The 21,815-nt window shown below is 42.4% G+C and overlaps 2 protein-coding genes and 1 long non-coding RNA gene across 3 annotated transcripts; all 3 read left to right on the top strand.

The window, feature by feature from the left end:
* Positions 1 to 1,335: 1,335 nt before the first annotated feature.
* LOC306796190 lies at positions 1,336 to 4,098 on the top strand. The gene is made up of 3 exons (XR_013773038.1): positions 1,336 to 1,456; positions 2,786 to 2,911; positions 3,744 to 4,098. It is a non-coding gene; the product is annotated as an uncharacterized lncRNA (long non-coding RNA).
* Positions 4,099 to 7,145: 3,047 nt separating this feature from the next.
* On the top strand, positions 7,146 to 15,934 carry LOC306796086 (sortilin; the record flags this gene model as incomplete). The annotated part of the gene is made up of 20 exons (XM_079294864.1): positions 7,146 to 7,385; positions 7,772 to 7,834; positions 8,145 to 8,221; positions 8,317 to 8,413; positions 8,748 to 8,915; positions 9,105 to 9,178; positions 9,424 to 9,470; positions 9,863 to 9,999; positions 10,151 to 10,234; positions 10,596 to 10,656; positions 11,825 to 11,977; positions 12,508 to 12,605; positions 12,722 to 12,821; positions 13,514 to 13,688; positions 13,791 to 13,984; positions 14,506 to 14,698; positions 14,773 to 14,889; positions 14,970 to 15,114; positions 15,214 to 15,320; positions 15,413 to 15,934. The coding sequence occupies 20 exons, from the start codon at positions 7,146 to 7,148 to the stop codon at positions 15,597 to 15,599; spliced, it is 2,517 nt and encodes an 838-aa protein (XP_079150990.1). The 3' UTR covers positions 15,600 to 15,934.
* Positions 15,935 to 16,968: 1,034 nt separating this feature from the next.
* On the top strand, positions 16,969 to 20,912 carry fam3c (FAM3 metabolism regulating signaling molecule C). Its single transcript, XM_079294258.1, has 10 exons — positions 16,969 to 17,048; positions 17,471 to 17,522; positions 17,612 to 17,716; positions 18,002 to 18,028; positions 18,257 to 18,380; positions 18,662 to 18,720; positions 18,985 to 19,035; positions 19,122 to 19,206; positions 19,339 to 19,465; positions 19,788 to 20,912. Exons 2-10 carry the CDS (start codon positions 17,507 to 17,509, stop codon positions 19,875 to 19,877), a joined length of 684 nt encoding a protein of 227 aa, XP_079150384.1. The 5' UTR covers positions 16,969 to 17,048; positions 17,471 to 17,506; the 3' UTR covers positions 19,878 to 20,912.
* The last annotated feature ends 903 nt before the right edge of the window (positions 20,913 to 21,815 follow it).

The raw sequence follows: 21,815 nt of genomic DNA, 5'->3' as shown, positions 1-21,815 counted from the left end.
TCACTCATATATCATTTTACTTTATTTAATATAAAATGTATAAACAAATGTATATGCATGAGGCATTTTTCACATTATGACACGTGACAGTAGGAAAAGCGCTGTAACTAACTGGCATTACTGGAAGTGCACCGTCAGCTGCAGGGCCCTGATATGTCGGCTCACTGTCGCACTTTCACAGCTTAATGAGACATTTAATATGATTCGTAACACATGTGCTTTTTCAACTATGACAAGCCTGCTAGGACAATGTCTATTATGAAACAATTCAACATTCGAAGACTAAAAACAACATACACAGACTCTCCGAGCCTGAAACATGTGCCCCCAGCTCTTTACTGTCATACACTGACACCTAGTGGATGAAGTGTTTTATTGCCCCTTTAAGGGATTTCTTTATGTGCAGTTGCATTACTTCCCCTGCACAGATGTACTGTACTATATTTGACAACTATGTGCTTGCAGGAAGCAAATGAGAATATGCTTCCAGCCAATGGACAGCAACTGAAAGTGACGACTAAATGAATTGCATCGAGTTAATTATTTGTTTATTCTTTCACATCATAATGTGCACATTGCTTCATTTGTTTCAATGAGCACCAGTCAACAACTGGGTGGATTATGTGTCAAATGACTAAAGAGTTTCCTTTGACTCATAGTCTCGTACTTTCTCTCTGTCCCAGTGTTTGCCCGTTTAACTGGCTCTGCGAACCTTTTAGTGAAGCAGCAGCTTAAAAGATCGATCATGATGAAATACCACTCTTCCTCCTTGAGAGTCAGCACCTTTGAGTCAAGGCAGTGAAATGAAAAACAAAAGGATTGCATGTCTGGGTGCAGATGAGTCATCTGAATTGTTGGCTGCTTTGTCGTAGCGAAAAATGACGAGGACAGAGAGTCAACCGGAGTTGCCACCAGCGGGTCGTGTTTTAATAAGAACAAGCCAACATCAACAAGTTCAGCATATTGAAACGACTCCCAATGTACTGCTTTTTACAGATCACTCTTATAGTCAAAATTCACGCCTTCTTTTAGCTGTGTCAAACCTGTTTGACACAGGTCTGTTTGACCTGTGTCAAACCTGTCTGTTCAATCAAAACAGGACACATCTGGACTTCTAATCTGGGTGGTTTCTATTTGTTCTCACAGAAAACAACTCCATGTAAGGGGTTGTTTTGGTCACTCTTTATCTGTCCGAGAGAATCATTTGTAACACGTTACGTAACTTGCTTTTCAGTTCAGTTCAGTTCTAATGTTGATTTTCCTCTACAGCTTCTCAACATCTGGCAGTGAAAACTGCAGAGCAGACCCAGACTCCAACAGCCGCTTACATAACTTCGTGCATTTTTTCAAACCGTGGGAAAATCCCAACACTCCTTGTGTCTCTGAAAAGGATCTGAAATGGACAAAAGCAAGAAGCAACGCACGGAGGGAATAATTTACAACTGGGCAGGCTTGGGTGAGTAAAACGTTGCAGCGCACTCAACGTTTCTTGACTCACATCTTACAGTAATATTGTCTTGAAAGCGTAAACCACGACGCACCGATTAGTCATAGAATCTCCTGTCAAATAGTTGGTGTTGATTCAAGGGCGAGCTCTACATCTGTGCTATTATCCTCCCAGTGAACTGTGCCGATGGCTATCTGGGTTGGAGTTTCCTCAAAAAACAGGGCCAAGCCTCAGGGGAAGTGAAACCATGATAGGACAGCACTACTCTCTTTGAATGGGGACATTTCCAGAGTAAAAATCTGGAATCTCCAGATAGGCAGGTGTAGGAACAGGTCTGACGAGCCTTGTCTGTAAATGTTAACCTAACCTTTCAAACAAAGTACTCATTGTCTTATGACCAGATCCAAAATGAGGAAGTAAAAACAAGTATTTCACGAGATATCATCCAGCTCTAAACATTTTCTGTTGGGGTAAGATATGGTACCTCTATCATGCGACACCATACCTTAAGTTTCTAAAAAAAAACACTGAAGATAAACTAAACGTCAGTTCAACCAGACTGAAATATCTCAACCACTTTTGGATTGATTGCCATGAACATTCATTGTCACGAGAGGATGAACCCTACAGACATTGGTGATCCCCTGACTTTTCGTACCACCGTGAAGTTGACATTCGTAGTTTTAGGTGAAATGCCTCAAAAGGACACTAATGTGTACAATTGGTAGAGTTCCCCTTTAATCTTCCATCCAGTGTTGTCACCAGGCATACATGTTAATTTGACCAAAAGCCAATGACTACTGGAAACAACTTTACTTTGTATTTTGTGCTAATTAGCAAATGTGACCATGCCAAACAGGCTAGGTTAAGAGGGTGAACATAGCACACATTCTCCTGCATGTAAATTAATCAATAAATAAAAAAATGTTTCAGGCAGTATATAAAGCTTTTGGGAGATAAAATCTACAGGAAATATAATTAAATATAAATAAATATAATAACTAGTTGTTTTCATCAACAGTAAAGAAGACAAATGCAGGAAAGGGGACACAAACTAACTAACAAGCCACCTTTCTACCTCTCCAACTATGGAATGACAATCCAATGGAAACTCCTGAGCTCCCCCGCGGTCATGTGAAACTCTCAGGAAATTATTGCTGCTACTTACAACGTGATGTCACTGTTACGCATTATAATTGAAGGCTGCTTGATGTGCAGCTCATACAGCAGCGGAGACGGAGGCAAGGCAGCAACTGTGCGATTTCAGCTCCAGAGTTCCAACAGTTTCTCGTATATTTCGAGTATTAAGAAGAACGAAAACTCTGTTTTGACCAACAGATGTCAGCGGATATTATCTTATAAAGCTGCCCTGTTTGTTGATGGGAACCGGGCTCCTTCAGCCCCACACACAGCAACGAGAGAGACAAAGAAAGGAAGAGACACTGCAGATCAGCCGAGCCTCTGGTAAGTTATTTTACCAGCGAAATACAGTGTCTCAGGAGTACTGATGTAAAAGACGCGATGTCAGCGGATCACACCGCGTCGTGTTGCACTACCGTCTCTAAAGCCATGTGCTCTCTTGGGATGCTGCGTTCAAGTTCGTTTCCTACGCATCTGCGTTTGAGTTTCGTTCGCTGTGGTTTCAGTTTCAAGTCGAATTCGTGTAGCCCACAGTAAAGCAACGCGCAGAACAAAACGACAGTAACTCTTGTAACAGCCGTGGTGTTTCGTGGCTTTTGTTTCGGAAAAGGAAAGAGAAGCGTAGAGTCGTGTTTAAAGCATATTGAAGATAGAAGATAAAAACAGTCGTATGCATAACTTTGACGACAAATATTGAATATTTTCCACTACCTGCTAACCAAATAGCAATTCTGCCGTCAAAATAAATAGAAAACAAATCAAAAAAGGTTATTTTTGGGGTTGCTTATCATCCTAAATTCTAAATTTCCAACAGTCTCAAACTGCACCAATACCCTGGCTCTTCCTGTTTAGTGTGGTCTGAGGAACAATAGCTTCCTTTCCAGATATTCTCTCTCCGTACTCGAGTCATTTTCATTTTCGACCAATTCCTGTTCTTAAAATCCTTATGTGCTGCAATAATTAATTAAACATGCGTACTGTTGTTTTAAATTGGCCCAAAATAACCACCAACATGTATTTATGCATGCATGACTGCTTTAAATGTAAATATCTATCAATCTAAAACATCTCCAAAAATCTCCTTAAATCTGTATTAACAAATACCCCAAATGTAGCCGAACTGACCTTGAAACTGATCAATCTTTTTCCTTTGCAGCAATTGTCCTTTGCTACGGGAACCATGGTGGCTGCAGTCCTCAAGATGTACTTTCTTGGAACGGCGCTGAGCGTCCTTGCAGTCCTTTATGGAATAGTGGACGCCTTTGGTGGTCTGATGTACGTCCAGGACCACCAGTACATTACGGACTTGGACCAGCAGACACAGAGGCAGCTCTCCTCGGGCAGCCGCCAGAGAGGATCGCCTCCGACTAAAAACATCGGCTCATGAAGGGAAACATCTTGGTCACGATTACATTTTTTTAAAAGGCAGCTATGGACATGCTGGCTCCTGTGACAATGGATGAACAGACAGGACATCATTATCATGCATCAGACAGATCGTTGATATGGATATGGACATGGATTGTGTGAGTCTTTTAATGCTGAAATAAAGAATACCGAAAACCTGAGGTTGTCTTTTGAGTATTTATTCCCAGTGAAGACATGATTCTTTCCTACGAAACAGGACTGTATTCAACTAAAAGTAACACACAGAAGGGAAATCAAGTTGGAAGAGTCAAGTCATGTCAAGTTTACAAGGATTGATTCATCCGACGTGTCCCAGCACAGCCCAGGCTCTCCGGTAGACAAGTAAAAACAGCATGGAAGGAAGAGAAAGTTTAACGAGAAACTGAACTGTTGAACTTTTTTTTTTATGAAGCGAATGGATGAATCAGTGTAATGGGAACATGATTGCTCAAAGAGACGAAGGCCACGGGGAATCATCACTGATGTTTAGCCTCCTCCAGCTTATTGTTTTTCTTCTATGAGTCAGTTTCTGTGTGGATCAGTCTCATTGCTCTCATCAGACCCAGACTTTAGCGGTCAAAGGTCAACGTGACGTCCCAAAATGTGTTTTGGGGCATAACTCAAGAATGCGCAAGTTATGACAATTTCACACAATTGTCTAATGGGATGAAACAATTGAATCATGACATTGGTGGACAGACATGGATGCGAACTCGGCGGTAATTCCAGTTTTTTCACGAGTTGGTGAAAGGGGAAGTTAATACCCTTTCAGTACATTCATGACGTAGAGCCGTTAAGTAGGCCTACATGTTCAAACAAATCTTTAATCTTCAAGCTGAACGATCTGAATCATGAGTGTTTCTGACTGAGTCAGGAGGTTGCAGCGGTGGAATTCCCCTCTCTGGTGACAAGCACCGCTGTCGACTCAGCCGTGATCTAAAACACATCATTCCGTGGTTAAGAGCTTGTTAAAAGGCTGTGAAAGCCACAGAAACACAACATCAACCTGCAGCAGATTAAATTGCCGACTGAACTAAAGAGTCAGAAGCAGCGTGTCACAGAACAGTAATGGCTCACTGGTGCAAGATGAGATAGGATAAGATGAGCCTTTGCAGAGGGGAAATTCAGTTGTGCAGCAAGGACAGAAATTAGTATACAGATACACAGAGAAAGTTTAAAATAAAAAAATTTCACCCATTTTGCACCTGGTTGGGATAATTAACATGCTGCTACTTTGGCTTTGAGTGGTAAAGCAATCTCTTAGTTTATAAGACAGAACATGAGGAAACTGCACTGTCAGCAACTACAAATCTTTGGATTGGACGATTTAAATCAGCAAAAATAATTCAAACTTTTCCCGTGTATCATCACATGGCCAGAAACACGACCCAAATGAAAGCGAACGAATGCTCCGTATCTGTACAGAGCGACAGGTTTTCCAAACTAAGGGACAAAAATGGCCGACTGTTGTCTTTAAAGGCAGTCCCTCTTGGTTTACCCTGAGGTCGTCCTTCGTCACACTGCTGTTGCTCTGTGTTTTCTGTCTCCAGGCCTGCAGGGCATTAGTCAGCACACCTGGGCCTGGTGCGCTCTGTGCTCAGAGGCCGGAGTCGCAGACAGTCCATTACACTTCTCCTCTTCCCACACAGCTCTCTCTGCCTTGTTATTTGTGTTCCAGTGTCTTTGTTTGAACAACATGACCTACATGCAGACCACTTTCACTCCTTGTTCACTGCTGACTTTACAGATGTGGGCTACCCCTTTGTTCCCATCGCAAGATGGCCTTTGGTTTGTATTTTTTTTTTTTTTTTGTGATACATTTTTTGTAAATAAATGACTTTATTATTTGGTATAAGGTAGGTATCCTGTTTTTGTCAAAACAAAACATTAAATAACAAACCAAAACCCCTGTTGGCAGGATTTGTCAGTGCCTTCCAAAATGGTTGCATATGAACCGTACACAATTATTTCACAAGGCCGTTTCTGGAAAGCCAAAAGAGCCTGTTACAAACTGTGGGTATTATGGGAAGGATTCAGTGTTTATTCAGCTTGACACATTTGGGCAATATTGTCAGGTCTTTGGGTTTATATGCTTGTTTTTCTGCCCTTAAGTTGCCAAAACAACAAAAAAAGAAAAAAGAAAGTTGAGCTCGTTAAGCCTCCATCTTAACGAAAACATGTTTAAGCGCTCCCCTCTCAATTTATGCGTGGTTCCTCTTCCCTGAACAGCATGAAGCCGAACCAATACAGATTATAATGATGTACATTTTCCTCTAATTGGATCTCATGGATTATTAAAAAAATTAAACATCTGGATAAGATTAAAATGTGTAGAATGTAAAGTAACAATGTGAGCTGAAGGACGACGAAACTGTATTCCAGTTTAAAAGGGTCCAAAACCTAAATATGACTTGAACATAAGATTAAATAAACTATTGAGCTCAATCATTTCCCAGGATAGACGGTCACAGCTGTGCCAGATCAGCTCCCGGCAAAACAGCTGCGTGTCTTTCGATTTCTTCTGGCTTCAAACACTCATAGGATACTTGTTCGGTTGACTTTCAGGCATTGGTTTGAAATATATTACAACTGTACTGCAGCCAATGCTACCATAGCTGTGCGTAAAAGCGATTTGGCACCTGACTCAGAGTCAGTCCGCTGGAAGCATCATAGGTGAACACATGACGTCCTCTTGCGTTCAGTTGTGCCACTACCAATACAATCAGGGAGAGAAAGTTGTCTTTTATGCTGCATTCACGCCTCCTTCGAGTATCAGAACTTCTCTTTTCCGGCCATCACACTTCTTTTTTTTTTTCTTCCTTTTTCTGAGCACACAAATTAACCTCGCACCGATTCACACATTTACCTTTCTTGCATTGGTTGCAAATGGCCAAAAGGTACGTTTCCATTAAATACACTTGAATCGCAAATCCTCCCAGCAGCTCAGGTCACCTGGATGCGGGCAGAAACACCTGCTGGCGGAGGACGCATTACTTCACACGGCACTTTTTTGATGTGAAGGACCTGTCCAAGCTCGTCCCTCCCACACTTGCTCTCAGAGCGCAACACTAATAACCCAGTCAGTGTCGGCAGCCACCTCGCCTTCTGGTCCTCTTATTTTAGTGAGGTACCCCTTATTTTCTCATCGGATATGATCTGGAGACTCTTGGTCCTCCACGTCCTTCTTCTAGGAGCTGAAAGCAGCAGCCGTGGGGAGAGGACAGTGACTTTCCACCGGACTCAGCAGGATGACAGCCAGGGCCAAGCGCGCGCACGCCCCAGGAGGGATACGAGCGGCTCCTCCAGGCCCGTTCATGGACCCCCCTTCACCGCCTGTCGGACCCCCCTCACCCCCGTCGAGCACAAGGTTCTGGATGACAATACGCATGAGGTGAGGTGTGTTTGAGTTTGGTGGCGTTGTTCTGAAGCTGGGAAAGGTTTGGTAAATAGACAGGAGCAAAGTAGTCGTATGATCTTTATTCATTTGCAGGTGTGCATTTTATTAAAAGTGAAAAAGGACTTTCAGAACAGAAAGTGATATTTTTTTTGCTTTTTTTCAAGGTTAAATATGTATTTAAAACACAACAAACGTAATACTTTAATATAAAAAGTGGAGCTCGACACAAACATAAGTGCAAGGATGCTTAGGAAAATGCATTTGCGCAAACAGGACGTGGAAATTGTATATCATGACATTTAGTTCTTTAGTTCAGTTGTTTTTTAACTTCAGAGGCGGTGCTGTCATATGTGTGAACATCTCTTCTCTCTTGCTCCTAGACAGGGTTTAACGGCGATGATGGCTCCTATGTAATTCTCACATGGGTGGGCCATGGCACAGGGGTGAGTATCTTAGCAGTACAGTAGCACAAGGTCAGACAGAAACGTGTGGGATTTTTCAGAATTCATACTGCGATCTAATCTGTGGCCGTGTATGCGATTTCTCCATTCCAAAATATTTACTTTTTTTTTTTAAGTGTTCTGAAATATACATAACTATCTGAAGCTCCCTCGTAAATAATAATTAGAAAAGTAAGTCATACTGAAGTGGAAATGATAACTTACAAAATCTCCATAACTGTCTTAACCAGACTCAGATATTGTTTTATACGGCCATGTCAAAAAATGTGAATCACATTGCATCATTTCCCAGGTCGTCCTGGTGCTGTCAACATTCAGTGCTCCGATAGAGTCTTTCATCGAAGGCGGCTCCTCGCGACTCTATCGAAGGTGAGCTGGTGTCTGATATGTCACCGGAACAGCACACCCCCCCGAGTAGAACTCAAACACAGTGAAAACCTGTTTGTTCTTTCCTCTCTCATCAGCACGGATTATGCGAAATCCTTCCACGACATTTCCCATCAGATCAACAACACCTTCATCAGGGAGGAGTTTGGAGTCAGTGTTGGACCAGGGAGCTCTGTGAGTCGACACACTGTGTGTAGTGAGTGAGCAGTTAGGGGGGGTTTCTGTTGGGGAACCGTGTTGCTATACCCGTGTGTTATGTTGCCTCACATAAAAAGGTGTGAAGACATGTCTGGTCAACTTGTTACACATCCTCACTGTCAAACCATGTTGGTTTGCGCTTGTCCTCAACTGGGATGAGGATGAGATTACGTAAAAAGATATTTTTCTCTGACACGACCAAGACATTCTGCTCAGGTGAAGCTTTTTTTCAAAAAAGAAAGAAAATGCAGTAAGAAGCAATGCGATTTTGCTGTTTTCTTTATGTTTAGTGATTGATTTGAATTGACAGGTGATTCTGACAGCAGACATTCCGGTGGTGGAGAACCCAGGCGGGATCATCTTCACCTCCACGGATGCCGGTGCGACGTTCAAGTTCATCCAACTGCCCTTCCACCTGGCTCAGCCGATCACGTACCACTTCCTCAACCCCGACTACCTCGTGGCCCTCAGCATTGATGTGAGTCGCACACGGCTTCAAATGTTCTTCCTCTGGTTGTCGTTTTTTTTTATCGTTTTATCATTCACAAGGCCACGGCTGTTTCCCTTTGCTCTGTGTAATAGGTGTATAGAGTTATGCCCCACACACACATCAAGCCCACACCTCTAAGTGTAGGTAAACACTCCTCTGTTCCTTCCCGACTTGCAGGGCGGTCTGTGGCTCTCGCTGGACTTTGGCGCCAAGTGGACGAAAGTTCACGATGGAGTGCATTCTTTCTCATGGTGAGAATAAACAGGAAACAAAACCACACGCCGAATCCCAGTGTGCCTTAAAAGAAAGCACACGTTCGAGATGAACCATGTATTTTGTAAAAGCTGTAGGCCAGTATCACCATTTGACCGCCATGTTTTGCTCTAAATGTACGATATGCAGCGTGTTTTGTCCTGGAGAAGACAAAGTAATTGGTCAAAACGGTTCTTAAGTTTTGCCGTTCGTGGCATTTTTCTTAACTTCCTCTTTCCATTAGGGGGGCCGGCATTAATTTGTTCTTCAGCCGCAGTCGAGCAGACGCAGGTAAAAAGCTATATGAAATGCACTTTCATCATGCGACCACTGATTATGACTTTTGTCGAACAATTTTCAACGTCTGTGGTGCTTCATTAAAGAAAGCACACCCCTAAGACAGACATCACATCCCAGACAGACTGTAATACAAACATTGGCCTTTTCATGTTGTTGTCTGGTTTCATGTTTTTCTTTGATTATGTTGTGATGAAAGAAAGACAGTGAAGTCTAATCAAATCTATTTGAGGAAGACGATGGTCGAACATGGATTGTGCCTTCCATCCACACTCCATCTGACAAAAAACAAAAATGAAATATCGTGCTTCAATGAATTCAGGGAAATAGAAAATGAATCAATAACAGTTGCGAGTAGCTCACATCACCAGGTCTTGCTTCCACAGTTGAGGCAGAAGAGAGAGGGGACTTAGTGCTGAAGAAGACAACAGATCTGGGGAAGACCTTCACCACGATCCACGAGGACATCTACAGCTTTGGCTACATAGGAGCCTTTCTCTTCTTCTCTGTGATGGAGGATCCGGTAAGATGCGTGCATACAAAGCCTCCTCTTCGCCAGCACGTTTGTCGATTTGACAATCAAATCGCATTAAAAGACCAGTTGTGGCATAATCATACATCAGAATGAGAACGTCAAGCAATAACAACCCAGTGATGCTTTATTCTGCTCGCAGAGATCTCCTCGGGTCATGTACTTCTCATCAGACCAAGGAGACACCTTCAGTCGAGCACTGCTCCCTTCTGCCTCCACTGAGCAGGTGAGGCCGAGATTAAAAAAGGTCACGTAAAGAGCTTCAGGAAAGCTTCTAGTTTATTACAACTCATGGTCACAACAATAAAATGAGTTGGAGAACGCTTCAAACGCTTCAAACTCTCAGACACACACATTGTTTTGGTTTGCCTTGAGTAAAAACAGCGATGGCAACATTTCCTTTTTCAACACCAGCTGAACACACATCTGTTCTGGCGAAACACCCGCCCACATACACACCCTTGTTGACAGCACAAACACACCGTCTTCTCGCACGACGATTAGACAAGGTTTATGGCAAAGACAATAACTCATCACAAATGTTATCATCGCTTTTGATTCATCTCTCTCAATACGTGCGTTTGCAGTTCTACTCCATCCTGGATGGAGACGTAGATATGCTCTTCATGCACGTGGACAACCCAGGAGGTAACAGAGAAAAACACACACACACACACACACACCTTAGAAAACCACCTGAACAACAAAGCGGGATACATATTCCCAACAAGCTTGTGTTGTGAAGACGACATGAGTGCGCAGCTCTCTCAGCCCCTTTTGTTGTAATGGAAAAGCTCAACGGTAAAGACCGGACTGGTTTCGCAAGTTCCTGGTGTTGCTGACAAATCATTCCATCATACCCCGATTGTGTGTGTGCATGCAAGTCCAGCAGCCCAGTCTTTGTTCCTTTCTCTTACTCCCTCCCCCCCCCCACCTCAGTCTCTCTTTCTCATTCACGTCTGTTTCTGCTTCACATTATTTATTTGTTTCCCTGGCTAGTGCTCCAGTGAGTGCCGTATGGGTTAGGTGGTGGGACTCTTGTGCTGCTGAGATAAATAGGGGAGATATGGGGGTTGAAGGGCTTTATCTTTTGTTGGCTGGAGGGAGGGAGATTTAGTTTACACTGCAAAAGCTGACTAACATATCTTGGGATCAGGGTGTAACACAAGCACACACACACACACACACACAAACAAACACACACGCTTAGCTGAGCTCGTCCTTCATGGCTTTAGCTGACTCGTGTGCGAGCGTCACACAGTCAGAAATATGATCGATGATGATGATGTTATTATGCTGATGTTGAGAGGTTTGTGTCAGCGTTGCATCTGTTGTTCCCAGGTGCCGATTCTTTTTGTAACACGGCGTATTTAGGAGGTGCAATGTGCAGCCATCTTTTTATTCTTTTTTTTTTTTTTAAAGGAAAATACGGGGCAGCGTTTCAGCTGGACATTGCTGGTTGGCAGTAGATATCTCTGCAGCACAATGCATTGACGTATTTGGCATTCCTTTAAAAGTACTTCTTCACGTTCTTTTGATAACATTAGTTACTTTTTTGAATGTTTTAAACTAATAATCTGGCCTTTTGCACCTTTTTAACATCAATAAATCCTCACTACATTCAATTAGAAACATTGTGATTACTACAGCTAACCAAAGACGATCGTTCCTAAATCCTAAATGTATTTTCATTAAATAACTAAATAGGCTACTGGCTAACTTTGACCCTTGGCTTTAGACGAGCAGTCATACTTCCATCTTACTGTAAGAGACTAAAGTTCCTTGTTTCTGTCTGATGCATTCTGTTTCATCACAGACACCTTCTTTGGAACCATGTACACATCAGATGACCGAGGCATCTTATTCTCCAAATCGCTGGAGCGCCACCTGTTTGATGGGCAGAGGAAGAGCGATTTCTCCAACATAACTTCACTGAGAGGAGTCTACCTCACTAATAAACTGGACGAGGGTAGGGGTTTCCCCTGTGTCATTTCAGCAATTCATTTCTAACAATGCAATTTGGAATTTAAATATTATTTTGTGTGTTAAAAAAACACAATTGAGCCACAATGTTGACACGGTCCTTTATTACAATGAGCATTGGAACTGTCGTTTATTTCAAGTCAATCCCGCAAACACCGTTCTGCTGCCGTAAATACTCACCAGAGCACCACGTGTATCATTCCACCACTGAAAATGTCCCCAAAAAATGCACTATTTACTCCTGTTTGAGTGACATTTGCTGTAAACTATGCCCAGCTGTTTTAGGAAATTACCGAGCCTTTAAAAAATATATATTTGTGAGACATTTTTAAAGACTTATTTCTTTTTTTTTTGTTGACAATTAAAAAATAGAATAATGCCAGCTTTATCCTTTGACCCTGAGTGGGTAAAGAAAAGTGACCTGTCTATTATGATAGTTTCATCAGCTGATGTATTTAAACTACCTTCCTAATAATCAAACTGCTTGTTCATACACAGTCGTGTGTTTTGTTGCAGATGGCCGTATAAGATCTGTCATTTCCTTTAATAGAGGAGGGACGTGGAGACAGCTCAACAAACCTGAGAATGTGGAATGTGGAGAGCAAGTCAAAAATGTATGTTGGATGTAGAACTATCGAATTCCAGTCTGCATGTGCATAGTAACACCATATTCTATAAATGAGTCAGTGTTTGCCACTAAAACATTCCTTGTGTGCGTTTTTAAAATCAGTGCAACCTTCATATTCATGGAGAGCACAGTCGCAACATCCGCATCGTTCCCATGCTGGCTCTGTCGGAGCCAACGGCTATTGGTCTGGTTATAGCTCACGGTAATTGAAGAGCAATGTTCCTATATTTATTTTTCAAACAATGTCATAGTTTAGATATCCAGTCATGTGCCTTTTTGCAAGTTTACACACATATCATTTCCTAATTCAAACTTTTGTCAGGTTTTTAGGGATAAAGTGTTCTATAAATCAGGCCGTGAATTACAAACCCCTCTACAAAAACCTTCAGAATACGGACAGAAAACTGGAAGATTTGTTGTAGGTGCGACCGAAATCGAGATTTTTCTGGCTCAGAGTCTGAGAAAAAACTTGTTTTGAGAAAAAGGCTTTAAACGTGAATAGGAAAAAACTATTTTAACAAGTGGATATCACCATGAAACTTCCACCATTGATTATTGACATGAAGACAATTGTTTTTTTTTGTACTTAAGTCACTATTTCTGAAAATGATATGTTCAAATATGTAAATGCTGCATTATCTAATGCCAACTTCTGGTGAATTTAGGAGAAGTCTACAGTCACAAATAACAACAACAAAGTAGTGAATATAACTGAATGTGTATTTCAAGTGTTTTCTTTCCACTTGTCTGAAAAAGAAGACACAAAAATCCTAAAATTGACAAGTGCATGACAAAAGTTTGAATGTTCTTTCCTGGAATTTCTCCCCTGAACTTTTGATCCTTAATCTTAAATCAAAAATAACAGTGACTAAGATGATCTCCTCTCTTCTCCAGGCACTGTGGGTGACTCTCTGTCATCGTCACAGCACCCGGATGTGTTTGTCTCCTCAGACGGGGGTTATAACTGGAGGGGGACCCTGAGAGGTCCTCACCGCTACAGCATATTGGACTCTGGGGGTCTCATTGTGGCAGTGGAGACCCAGCGTGAAGGACAAGTCAAGACTATCAAGTACCACACAGATATTTTTACTTCATGCACAATAGTAGTGTTGGGCAATGGAGGGCAGAAAGACACTTACAACATACTTTTGCCACCGCTTCTCGTCAACAGGTTCTCCACAGATGAGGGCCAATGCTGGAAGTCCTACAACTTCACGGACCAGCCCTTCTTCTTTGCAGGCCTGGCGTCCGAGCCGGGGACCAAGGCCATGAACGTCAGCGTGTGGGGCTTCCGTCCCGAGGAGGACGGCCAGCCCATGTGGGTGGCCGTCACCATTGATTTCCAAAGCCTCATTACAAGAGAGTGTGAGTCAAGATGCCATAATGCCGTCTGCTACAATATCTATTCCCCCCCCCCCCAACCCGGCTCACACATGTTACCATCTGGTGGTAGGTGCATCAAGTTGTCTCCAGTGAGGTGGAGCCCAACAGCAGTTTCCTATTACAGAAACTCAACAACCCATGACCTGGGACTTTCCACAGCCTGAACTTCTGACGTTGTTTTATTTTATTTGTTGTGTTTTATAGTCATGAATATTTAATTTGATCGCGAAATAGTTAGGTTGTTGTTGTTGCAGGTTTTGTACTAAAATGATGTTTGGCAGAACTGTTAACAATACCTGAAAGACGGATTGGATTTGGACTCACCCCTTGATCCGGACTGAAACCAGTGCCTATACTTTTATCACGTTATGGAAAATATGCATTACAGAGGGTGTTTCCAGGGGAAATCAATCTTTTTTGACATCTTTTTGGTTTCACTTTACCAGCAAATATGTAACGATTGCCAGTGACAGCCTCTGATTGGTCGTCATCTCATTCATCAGGTAATGACGAGGACTATGAAGAGTGGTTGGCTCACGCTACCGATGGAGGAGACTTGAAGAGAAACGGCTGTCTCTTGGGTGTCAAAGAGACCTACAGGAGGCTCAAGAAACCGTCTGTGTGCAGAAATGGCCGAGGCTTCGTGGTGAGCAAGAAGCAAAGCCCCTGCCTGTGCACCAGAGAAGATTACTTATGGTAAGTCTGTGTCTATAGTCATTATGACGGAGAACATTCCCCCGTGAAGCCCTAACCTCTGACCTTTTCAACAGCGACTACGGTTACTATCGTCATGTGAACACCTCAGAGTGTGTGAGACAACACAGCGCTGCAAATAAAACCTTGGAGCTCTGTCTGAATGGAGAGGAGGATGAGCTGCTGACAGCGGGGTAATAACAGGCACTCCTTTTTAAAATGAAGAGACGCTCCTGCTGCGCATGCTCACACACATGTCTGACTGTGTTTGTAGGTACCGCAAGGTCCCGAGCGATCGGTGCGAGGGGGGATTCGGTCCTCAGCTCGCGGTACAGACAGTCATCAGACCCTGTGGTGTTAAACCCAGCCCTGGTCCACCTGCCAGGTCCTTGTCTCCAGTCACGCACTTTGACACAGCGGTCAGTAGATGCGTTGCTCTAATGAGTGTGAGCGTGTGTGTCCTGTCAGTTGTTCATGAAGTATGTATGAATATAACATCTGTTGCGTGTGTTCCTCAGAGAGAGAGGCTGGTGTTGATCCTGGTGTGTTCAGGTGCAGGGGTCATAGTCCTGGTAGCCATCGTTTCCGCCGTCTTTACCGTCAGAAGGGTGGTTTACAGAACCAGGTGAGCTATAAACACACACACACACACACACACACACACACACACACACACCTTTTATAGTAGTCATTCTGGTTTTATGTCGCCCTCCACAGGTCACCAGTGTATCGTTTCTCCAACCTCCGGATTCAGGACGAAGATAACGGCATCACAACCGATCTTGAAAGCGCCACCAGCAGCAATGGCACCGTCTGCCAGCAGGAATCAGATGATGTATTATCAGTTTTAACATATTATTCTGAACTCAAAACATTCAAACAGTCATTTCCACATGTATGCTAATACTTTTGTCTTCTAATATCACCAGGATCTTATTGAATGACACAATTCTATGGATACACTGAATATTCAAGATTGGGGCCAGCTGTGCTGAAAAAGACTGCCAAAGGCTTTTGTTGGATTGATCCCCGATATTTTTGGTGGGAGCCCCCTTTGTGGCAAATTCTGAGGATTTGAAGGACGAGCATGTGAATGTCTAATTTATTGAGCTAGCTTAATTTCATTGTGTTACTTTTCTTACTCTTTGATTTATTTGTACAGTATTTTGTTTTTGATTTTGATTTTACTTTGTGTTGCAACGCCTTTTTACTTTCTGTTTAATGTGAAAACAAACAAGACAATCCTAGAAATGTGCATTTGTAAAAAAAAAAAAAAGATATAGAACATCATTATGTGTCTGTTTCAGTTTTAAATATGCCATGATCGGATTAATCATAATGGATTGAACGCACAATAAACTACTCAAACACTGGTGGCGCTGTAACGTCTCCCGTTTGTAATGGAACTGAACAGAGAAGAAGAAAAGGGAGGAAGTCGGTGTGACGGACACAAAGATTATTTATGAATGAGATGTCTCACTCATGGAAAACCTACACAATCTTGCAGGGTTAAAGAAAAATGCAGCTCGACGGCTCATACATCTCATGCAATATTTGGCCACAGGGACCATTGGCACCATGCTAATGCCAAAAACCCTGATTTCCACCGAGTTCTAGTGGAGGCAGAATTTAACGAGTTGACAATCTGTTATCAGGCAAGATGTCCATAACGTAACTCTATTGTATTTTACTAGCCGTGAAACGTGAGTCACACGCTGCTGTGTTGGGGGAGTTTTGCAAATTTCACATGCAAATGCGGTGGGGATAAACTCGTTTTATTGTGTTTAAAAAGAGATCATTGCCACTCAGTATGATCTCTTCATTCCCCAAATGGAAAGACAATGATCTCTCTACATCTCCAAGAAATGCTTTGTCTAGAAAATGTGGCCAAGTATCTATAATTTGCTTAATTCTGAAAGCATAACGAGATAAACAGTTATTACATATTTCACACGCAAAAAATTAAATCACAAATAAAGCTACAATAAATAACTGAGTAAAAGCTGAAATAACCAGTAAAGCCAATTTTCAATGAACGAGACATTGTTGACATTCAAGTTTTTGCTTTGTTACAGTTGCACTAATGATCTGGTCCTTATGAAGGTGATATCTCGTGCCAAGATTAGAATTTTGAAACTACGTTTTTATAACTTGCTTGTTACATTCTGCTCAGTGCTCTAGTCTAAAACAAACAAACAAAAGCTGCCGGCTTGTTCGTCTTCGGTTTCTTCGACAGAGTGGCGCATCTCTCCGCCTCTTCGCTCTCTAACCATCGGAGCTATCTCCACCACATCAACTAGCAGTCCAGTGGTGTCGTGAATCACTCCTAGATAACCTGGTCCCATTTGAACAGGTAAGCAGGGCGTGCGTGTTCATCCGAAAAGGACTCTTACGTTACTTCCAAATGATTACTGCTGCTGAATTCCTGCCGGAGCTATTTCCCTGTCTGGTAGCAAACGCAGGCAGAGACGAGGAAGTGAACGCAACAGATGAGTCAACGCAGCGGCTGTTTTGACGTTAAATGTTGCAATTTGTAGCCAACGCTAGAGAGGCGCGTCATCACGACCCCCGCCGCCTGTAGTTGAGCTAAAGTGACTCGGGAATACTCTCTGTGGCATACAGACAAATGCCTTATTTCAATCATTAGCAGTCAGCTAATGTTGACGTCACACTGGGGCTGTCACTGTCCGTTATAACGTGACCTCCCGGAGACCGCGAGGCGGGGTCACAGATGAATGGTTGACAGACGCTTCGTTTTTTTTATTATCATCGCAGGTTTTTAATCTTTTGGACGAGTGGCTGGAGGATAAGATGGCCAGGGCTGGAGGTAAAGGTTTGCACTGTAACAACAGTATAACACCATGGGGAATCTTTATAAGTGCAATGTTTAAAACATCCTCTCTGTCTCTCATTCAGGTATTTTGAAGTTGGCAGCGGTCATCTTTGCCTTCCTCCTTGTCATCTTCATGGCTTTTCAGCTGCTGGAGATGAACATGGACATCAAGCTTGGCAACGTGATTTGTGAGTAACGTTTCTTTGCAAGATGAAATTCATCACAGCGTCCGATGAAACCGCTTCTAGCTGTTGTAAAGGAAACGTGACGCATAACTGCATTGAGTTATTGTGTAGTCGGCTTAGTGGGCCTTGGTCCTTTTGTGTGTCGTGTTCACGTTACAGAAACCAAATATGCTCATTGTCTGCCTCAGCGTACTTACAATGTGTGTGTTTAGGGAAGTGAGTGGTTTGACAGAGCTTCATTTAAATGACTGAAAAACCCATTTAACATATACTTTCTTTGCTTTTCAGCAAGATCTATGCCATCGAATGAAGTCTGTAAGTATATTTAAATTGTTGCTATTTCATTTTTAGAGACAGCTGGTATTCTTTCAACCCTGTGAGACGTATTTCGATGAGTGACTCATCAAAACATGTCCTAGAAAGTGGTTGCTGTATCTCAATATACCAAAGAGGGAACGCAAAATGTATTTGACTGTGTATTAACAAGAGGAAGACACCAAACGGTGAGCACAGGCCAGTTAACATGCCGTTTTCTATTCACAGCAGCGAAGCCAGTCAGGTACAAGTGTGGGCTGTCCAAGTCATGTCCACACGGACACTTCGCCTTCAGGATGGCGAGTGGAGCGGCCAGTGTGGTGGGACCCCGAATCTGCCTGGAGGACAAATTGTAATTCAAGTAACATCTTAAAACTTAGTTAGTAAACACGTGTTGTTATTATTGTGTACCAAGTGTTTACCTTTGTGGTAATGCAGTTTGTCGCTTACGCAGCAAGCCGAGATGTTGCCACACACGGAACTGTTCCACATGTTAACGCTCTTGTGTTTTATTAAGTTGTTCACAAATACATTAATATTTATGCTTACAACAGCAACAGGAAGTGTCTTTCAGCCCCGTGTGCTGTACGTGTGAAAACGTCTCCGTTCTCGTCCTCTTTTGTTCCGTTTTAGAATAATGAGCGCTGTGAAGAACAACGTGGGGAGAGGAGTCAACATCGCCCTGGTCAACGGTAACGCTATCAGTCCGATTCCGCACCTTGAAGTCAGTTTTGATTGTTGATAGCGATATAATACAGCAGCTATTTTCACATGAGAAGCAAAGGATGTGGCTCCTCTGTCTGTTTCGAAACCAAAATGTGCCACTCCCTGTGGTAAACCTCGAACGAATACCAAAGAACCACATTCTGTACTAACGGAAATTAAAAACTGTGAATCTTTCTTTTACTCAACATTAGATTTGTGTTCTAAATTGGATTTTTTTTCCCCCCCCACAGGGAGAACAGGGGAAGTCATCAAGACCGATTTTTTTGATATGTGGGGAGGAGGTGAGGATATTTCACAACCTTTTTTTGTTTTAGACATTTAAAAGAAAAGAATATGCATTGTGTTTACCACGTGTTACCTTGTGTAGATGTGGCGCCCTTCATTAAATTCCTGAAGGTAATCGAGGATGGGACCGTCGTCATGATGGCCTCATTTGATGATCCATCAACAAAGTAAGGACTTTCTCCACAACAGCCCCCTCGCTGACTGATTCAGTTTAGAGCCACAGGACGAATATAAATTGCTTTAGTTCTCTCTGATACGTCTGTGTGGCCATGAAATAATATATCTTCTGTGTTCCGTAGACTCAACGATGAAGCCAAGAAGCTAATTGCTGATCTGGGCAGCACGGCTATCAGTAATCTGGGCTTCCGCGACAACTGGGTCTTTGTCGGGGGGAAAGGCATCAAGACCAAGAGTCCATTCGAGCTGGTAACACGACCCACACACACCTCTTCATGTTTACATCGCCTCCCTTAAGTGAAGTATGACACAGTTCGCAAAGAAGTTGGAGAAAATCCGGATCTTCTGGATCTTTAAAGATACCCATGCCTTTCAAAATCTATTACTCTTAAAGCCACAGAACAAGTTTGAGTTCAACCTGAACCACGCAACTCTGTTCACACCAGTTGTTGAGGCAGTGTGTTGTCGTATCTGTTCATTTCACAAGAACGGCACACACACACTCTGCCTCTTAGTTCCTGTCCAACCAGGATTCCATTGCAAACACAATGTGTTGTGTTTACCTCCCCAGCATATAAAGAACAACGCAGACACCAACAAATTCGAGGGATGGCCCGACGTGCTGGAGATGGAGGGCTGCGTGCCTCAGCGGCAGGACTGACCCGAGACCTCGCTGTGATTGCCGGCGTCCTGACATTCCTGTACTCGCATGACTTTTGAGCGGTTTACACGTCTTTGGGCTGAGGTGTTTTTTTTTTAAATACAGCTTTCACCCCCAAGCTTGTTATTCACATTTGCCTACTAGAATTTAAAAAAAAAAAAAAACCTTCCAGAAGATATTACAAGAGAAGAGGAGATGCTGTGAAACTTCGGTCTGACCTGAGCTGGAATGTGAAGCTTGGACCTTTTTTTTGCTCGCATTTCCTGTTTGGATTCTGCGATGTAGATGCTTATTGGGAAGGAAGTAAAAGGTAGAGTGCACTGATTCAAATGGACTTCAGTTTGGTTATCGGCGTACTATCAAACTTTCTATCTGTTACGCCCACAGACTTTGCTGTGATAGTGTTGCCTAATTGCACTGTTGCTGACAGAAATGGATATCGTAGCCCAGATTTCTGGGGCGGCTAAGTTTCCATCACCTGTTCCCTGCCTTAATCTCATGATCTTATTCCTGGTTTTAAACTGAAATGACTTTGTGATTCCTTTTGTTCCTTTCAGACGGAGATTGTTTTTCTGAGAAAATGATTGTTAATAATAACAGGGTTTGAGGATGCTTCTTATTGTTATATTGTAACCAAATGTACCAAATTCACTGTGAGGTGTAAATATTTGTGTAGGGAATAATCTCAAAGATCTTAATTTAATGAGCGTTGTAACAATAATATAATTTCTTAAAATAAATGATATTGGTAGCAGTGTGTGTTTTGTTATACTTAGCGGTTTTATGGAGTTATTTCTTTGTGCTAATGATATTTGTACTGCGATGGAGTTTTTTTTTTATGTGCATGTATACAGTACAGTATACTCTGAACAGGTAACAGCTGTGGATCAACTGATGACTACGACGAATGAACACTTGTGTTATGATGATGCTGTACCACCTGTGCCTTCCTTACTCTCATTTGACAGTTTCTCGGAATGTCCTTTAACAGTAATTTCATTGCTTCTAAAACAATTCTGTATGTAAAACAAAGTTGGTGACAACATTCACATTGTTGTTGTATTTATTTGACAGGAATGAATTACAAGACCTTAAAATGCCAGTTAGCAAATTTTCATCCGTCGTCCCTCGGCAGGTAACAAAATTGGACATTACAGGTGACGATGAATGATTTATTTCAGTCAGAAATGGCCTGATTTGCTTAAAATGTGGTAAATTTAATTTTACGGCGTTTGACACCTTTAAAATGCAAAGGACTCAGCGACTTTAAATATAGTTGCGAGGATGCTGATTGGCCGATAGTTAGCCAAGTCTGTGTTTACCCCCAGATTTGAAGGTTGGGGTAACCGGGGCCACCTTGCAAGCTGAATGAACAACTGTTTGCTGTTTTGTCAAGCCCATAGGCATCCTTAGCTTTTCAATCCACCGATAATGCATAAATAAACATATTGGAAGATACATTGTTAACATGTATCAGTATAAATTGTAAACAGTTGCAGTATGCTCCACGTTTGTGTAGAAAATAGCAGAAAATGTAATTTGAAAGCTCCAATAAGTATGTTCATGTTGCTCGTGCCGCCTCTTGTGGCTCGCTCGCGCTGCTAACTGGCAATCAATCTAATTGTACACACCTGTGCAGCCATGTTTGTAATTGTGGTGTAGTTTCTAGAATAGTAAGCTCTTTTCCAGAGGAGAGGCGTGATCTCAGGTGGGGATAGAAAAGAAAAGAAAACACGTTTTTGTGTGCGCTCCGTTGTGTTTTGGATATTTTCTTATTTCTACTTTTGTTCATTCTTAGTTGTTGACTTACAATTAGTGCAACTGAAGAAAGAGCTGCATTTGCTGCAGTAGATCACACACATTTAAAGCAACCTTTTCAAGAAATGTCTTGCAACACCCTCTTCCGTCCTTCGTCATATTACTCCCAGTCCTGTTTGT

The sequence above is a fragment of the Melanostigma gelatinosum genome (genome assembly GCF_949748355.1).
Source record: "Melanostigma gelatinosum genome assembly, chromosome: 22".
NCBI classification, from domain to species: Eukaryota; Metazoa; Chordata; class Actinopteri; order Perciformes; family Zoarcidae; genus Melanostigma; species Melanostigma gelatinosum.
This window is presented reverse-complemented; position numbering and strand designations above follow the sequence as displayed.